Source organism: Lycium ferocissimum, chromosome 2 (genome assembly GCF_029784015.1).
Source record: "Lycium ferocissimum isolate CSIRO_LF1 chromosome 2, AGI_CSIRO_Lferr_CH_V1, whole genome shotgun sequence".
Lineage (NCBI taxonomy): Eukaryota > Viridiplantae > Streptophyta > Magnoliopsida > Solanales > Solanaceae > Lycium > Lycium ferocissimum.
The window spans coordinates 50690924-50696209 of NC_081343.1; the positions used below are offsets into that span (position 1 = coordinate 50690924).

Genomic DNA, 5286 nt, shown 5'->3' on the forward strand with positions numbered 1-5286 from the left:
GCCCCTAATCCGAAATCGATGCGGATGATAATCGCAAAGAGGTGTTCACCCGAACACCCGGCGAAAAAATTACAAAAGGTATATATAGGGTAAATTTTACGTATTTATGTGCATATATTAACTTTCGAACACCCTCGGCAAAAAATTACAGTGTATATTTAACTTTCTTTTTTTTTCGAACACCCTAGATGAAAATCCTGGATCCGCCCCTGCCTGAAATTAATATAGTTAAATGGCTAGGCCTGGAAGTAAGGCTTAGCCCAAGGTTAGAAAGCAATAGCCAAGGGAAGAGTTAGGCAAATAGCCACCTTTCGGACCATTAATTAACATTTAACCATTATTTCAAAATTATTCAGTTTTATTGAAAAAAAAAAAATTCCTTGCGAAAATATGGAAGAACTTCAAGAAGTGCAAACGTTGAACATAAACAGTGCTCCGAATCCAATGGCAACACTCCTCCCAGGAAAGACGTTAATTGCTTCCAAAATAGCACCAGTTATTTTGTGAGAATTGGCAATACGTCGTTGACATTACTCCAAAAAAGTTAAGTTTCAGCATGCAAAGGCTGTTCATCTGTACATATAAAAATGGTGTAAACAAACGCTAGATCATATCACAAAAAAAGGTGGAATAGAAGTCAGACCGTGAAACAAATTAATCATTTTTTTAAAAGTATGATTTGGTATTCAAATTGATCCTTTATTAGGTTGAGCAGCCACACTAAAGTATTAAGGTTGAATGAAACGTTTTTTTATTTTCATCATCTTTTGAAATTTGATGGCCATTGTTGGGATTTGGGAGAAAATATAGAGTTAATCAAATAATGTATATGTATACAAATGAGTGGAGCAACGAGATAGTAACTTCTATATTTCGCATAGTACAATTCATTCGCATGATCATGCTTCAGTTAATATAACACTGAAATATTTTGGGCACTATTCACAATAGTGGAAGTTATGTTGATGATGATACTGCAATGGGACTTCGAACCACATGGACTCCATCACTCCATGTGTACCAACCAAAGGCAAACTCATTTCTCCTTTCAACACTACTTTCTGCTCTAACTGTTATATTGAAGCTACGTTTCTCTTCCAACTTGCTGAAGCGCAACGTTTTTGGAACAATATCAACAACATATCCCGGAGGTGACCTCACAGCTAAAACATAAGTCGAATTATCTTTTCCAACATTTGTAACGACTCTTCTGACAATCCTGCTTGATCCATTGATGTTAGCTATTGCAAGTGATGGATAGTTCAGGTTGCTCGGGTGGGGTACTTTCTCAGGGCAGTTGAACGACAAATCTAGGCTTATGTTTTGACTACAGAGATATAGAAGATAATCATTGTACGTAGCATCATAAATAAGTCCAGGATCTGCTGCTCTTGATGGCCTGAAATGTCCAGCTCCGTATTCAAAGGGGGTTGCATCATCACCAGTTGCATTTGTTATTGGCCTACCAACTACATTATTGATTGTTGCTGCAGTAAAAACAAATGTCTGTGAGAAATTCTATAGAAAAAATTAACAACGAATAGATTTTTTTACGAGAAATAGAGTAAAGTAGAATTACAAGTGGTCATTAGAGCTGATCTGATTGCAGCACTACTCCAATTTGGATGAATAGATTTTAAAAGTGCAATTACAGCAGAAACATGTGGGCAAGACATGGAAGTTCCAGACTGCATGTTGTACTTAACAACTCGACGATCCTCTGGCAATTTCAAGGGAGATGATGCCTCGCTCCAAGCGGCTAGTATGTTAAATCCAGGAGCAGTTATGTCTGGCTGCAATTAATGTAAAAGTATTCTTCAGAAAGAGTTTACCTTGTATGCACTGAGAATACTACTGTAAAAGAGCTTTAATGAAAATTATGCTTAAGAAGTGAGTTACTAGTCTGGAATAGACAGGTTACTTGCTAGAAATATTCATTTTGTGGGGCTGATATACATATATATTACCTTGAGAATGTTAGGATCGACACTATTTGGTCCCTTGGAACTGAAAAGAGCCATGACAGGTGCTGGCTTGGTACCAATCAATGTGTTCCCTGGGAGAAGTGTTGCCATTGGATTTTTTTCAGTCTGTATATATTTTCGAATTGTATTTAGGCCATCTGAGAAAGCAACTGTTGTGGGATACAAAAAAGGGGTGACTTGTATCTCACTAAATGGAGTTGCTAAAATAGCTGCAACACCTCCAGCTCTTTTCACTTCCATTGATGCCTGTATACCACCACCTCTGCATAGGACAACTTTTCCTCTAACAAGATTTCTTGATAGTGTACCAGGACGACATACTCTGTATAATAAGAGCAGCAAAATAGTTAGTTTTCATTATTACATCTACTCATTAAGATTGAAGAGATAAAAGAATTACAAAGTAAAATGAAAGTTACCCGGTTGTAGCGGTTGTCGTAGTTCCTCTAATTTCTACATCTCCTGCATAAACCAGAGGATGCAACCTCCTCCTCCTTATTGGAGTTACTGTTTGTCCCTATATATTATAAATTAAATAAAGACAAATTAATTTACTTGTAAAACTGGATTTAACAACTTGATGGTAATCTTGATAAGGGTTCAGCTATATGCACTGACAGTGTAATGTTCTTTTGCATTATCAATATAGTTTCATTTGCCATAGTAGGTTACTTACCATTTTATCAGGTTACTAATTAATGATTATAACATAGATTCGCTTGTGTCTACCTTCTAAGCGATCTAATTCTGTAAACATTTTCTATACATAAAGTGCATAGAACTTAAACAATATATATTAACGATTCATGGGTCGACCCTTACCTCGACGATCATTCCATTTCCGAGCATAATTGGAGATGAAAAAACTCGATCAATACTACTTGCACCAACAGTGATAATCCATGGTGCTACATTTGCGACAGTTGAAGCCGTCGGGCCATTATTTCCAGCACTACAAGCTACTATAATATTCCTCTTCACCGCATGCAAAGATCCAATCGCAATCCCATTCTGTGTGTAATACGTTGTTTTAGGTATAGACCCTAGTGAAACACTGAGTACATGAACCCCATCAGCTATAGCATCATCAAAAGCAGCAATAGTGTCATCTATAAGGCATGTAGCTAACTCAGATAAGCTCTGTTCTGGAGCAGGCCAACATACTTTATAGATGGCAAGACGAACATTCGGGGCACCTCCACTGGCTGTACCCATTGCAAATCCACCAATTGCTGATGCATTTGCTACTCTACGACCACCCACTGTCGCTGCTGTGTGAGTACCATGACCGTCTCTGTCTCTTGGTGAACGAAAGTCCCTTGTCTCGTCAAGTGGACCAAAGTTTGCCTCGTAACTTTTTAAATAGTATCGCGCTCCAATTAATTTCCTTTAGAAACAAAGGAGCAAAAAAAGTTAATTTACATTGTCAGTGTATATAAGTTAAACATAGAGCGAAAATAATGGCTGAAATTAACTCGTCATTGACTAAGTAATAGGGGTAATTATGACCTAACATTTTGACTAATTGGAAAGACTAGTTCAACCTGTTGCAATGGGAGGCATTGAAGGCAACACCTTCTTGGCAAATTCCTTTCCATGACTTTGGAACTGGTTCCATTCCTTCATCATTGAAACTTGAAGATTCTGGCCACACCCCTTGATGAAAAAATGAAGAGTAAATATAATTAGACAATTTTGAGGTATAAAGGAGGATGTAAACCTGGTCTTTTTTGCCATAGATATCTTAAGTACTTTGCCTTACTGATTCTCAAGAAAAACATATTTACAAACAGAGTATCGGGGTCGACAATGAAGGTTGCCTTAAGGTTTCTTTAGTTTTTTGTCAATACTATAAATAAATGTAAGTTCAACAACCCAGAGAAGAAAATAGGGGGAAAACGGAAAAGAAAAAGGAAAGTGCAGGCCTTGAATTGACAGACAGTGATACATTAACAAGCACACATACACACACAAGAAGGAAAAAAGGGGGTTAGACCACGGTGATATTCTTGATCAAATCTTCCTACCATACGTATAGACTGTGTCAAAATATGAGTATATAATTAACTTTGGGTTCCCAAAGAGTATTATATTCAAATTAAAAAAATTAAAAGAAGGAAGTAAAGAAAAACTCTTACCACTGTCCATAACCCCAACAATAATGTCCTTTCCATAACTTGCCTTTTCCAGCAAATCTTCTCCAGAATTTATTAGCGAAGTCCCTTCCAGCAAGCTCACAAAGTCCCAAGATCTAGTAGTATGAGGCTTTATTTCATGAGGATCACTATGAAAAACTGATATTACCCCTTCCATCCCTGTAAAAAAAGAAACAACTTACACTGGTCAGACACATATGAGAGTAACTAACAAACGGGCAATTTAATTGGTACGTAGTGCTAAGACATAATATAATTAATTAATTTTTCATAGATAATATTAAAAGTGGGTTAGCTCAAACAGTCGATTATACAATATAACAAGGTATCTATGTCTGGAGTACAAATCTCTCCACTAGCTAGCTAGAGTGCAAAAATAATAATATTTTCACATATGTTTATCCCATGATACTAGAGGTGTGTGTTGACACATAACATAATTAAGTTATAGTGTGTTCTTTCTAACCGGTTAAGCTGTAAGTTCATATGTACGAGTTTTATGAAGTTTGTACCTGATATCATATCGGCTTCTTGTGGTGTTAACAAGGCGGAGAAGCCATTGATGACGTTCTTGTAGCTGTGAAGTAGTGATGCTCTAACATCTTCTTTGGAAGTAGTACCCTTGACTGAATGAAGAAATGAGCAGTGGTGATCTTCTATTTCTTTCAATGTCTTCTCTCCACTGTGCTCTCCAAGGTACACTACATACACCTTTGTTTCTTCACTACATGAAACAAAGCCATTAAGGATCATGAAGAAGAGGGAAAGGAGAAATATAATGTGATTATTCTTCATTTTCGATGGCTTGTTTGGATTTGTTAATTTGTCGGGTATGAGTGGATTTCTAATTAAGAGGTTTTATAGTGATATGATAGAAATATAATAATCCTATATGTGGTTAATCAATTATTGTTGACCTTACAAGTCAATATATACATACGTCGACTTGATAGGAAAGAGTCTATAGCCAATTAGGAGAATATATAAGAAATGGACTATGACCATTATATAAGAAATGGACTATGACCATTTCTTGTCAAAGCTTAAACTTGGTCTAATTATCCGCGTCTAGTAACGCTAGATGAAATAGTACTCTTAACAATTGTTGTTCCTATTTTAGTACGTGGAGGTAAATAATTTCAACT

General features: G+C 36.4%; 1 protein-coding gene across 1 annotated transcript; it reads right to left on the minus strand.

Annotated features, from left to right (window-relative positions):
• Nucleotides 1-793: 793 nt before the first annotated feature.
• LOC132043307 (subtilisin-like protease SBT5.6) lies at nucleotides 794-5030 on the minus strand. Its single transcript, XM_059433810.1, has 8 exons — nucleotides 4654-5030; nucleotides 4124-4300; nucleotides 3530-3641; nucleotides 2808-3372; nucleotides 2405-2502; nucleotides 1968-2307; nucleotides 1580-1793; nucleotides 794-1487 (listed from the first exon to the last, which is right to left on the minus strand). The coding sequence occupies exons 1-8, from the start codon at nucleotides 4934-4936 to the stop codon at nucleotides 958-960; spliced, it is 2319 nt and encodes a 772-aa protein (XP_059289793.1). The 5' UTR covers nucleotides 4937-5030; the 3' UTR covers nucleotides 794-957.
• Between the last annotated feature and the right edge of the window lie 256 nt (nucleotides 5031-5286).

Excerpts from the sequence above, each read along its gene's own strand:
- LOC132043307 (XM_059433810.1), bottom strand. The coding sequence starts at position 4,936 with ATGAAGAATAATCACATTATATTTCTCCTTTCCCTCTTCTTCATGATC. Across the intron at positions 4,301-4,653 it reads AGAAGCCGATATGATATCAG|GGATGGAAGGGGTAATATCA; the intron begins GTACAAACTTCA and ends CTTTTTTTACAG. Across the intron at positions 3,373-3,529 it reads AATGCCTCCCATTGCAACAG|GAAATTAATTGGAGCGCGAT; the intron begins GTTGAACTAGTC and ends TTGTTTCTAAAG.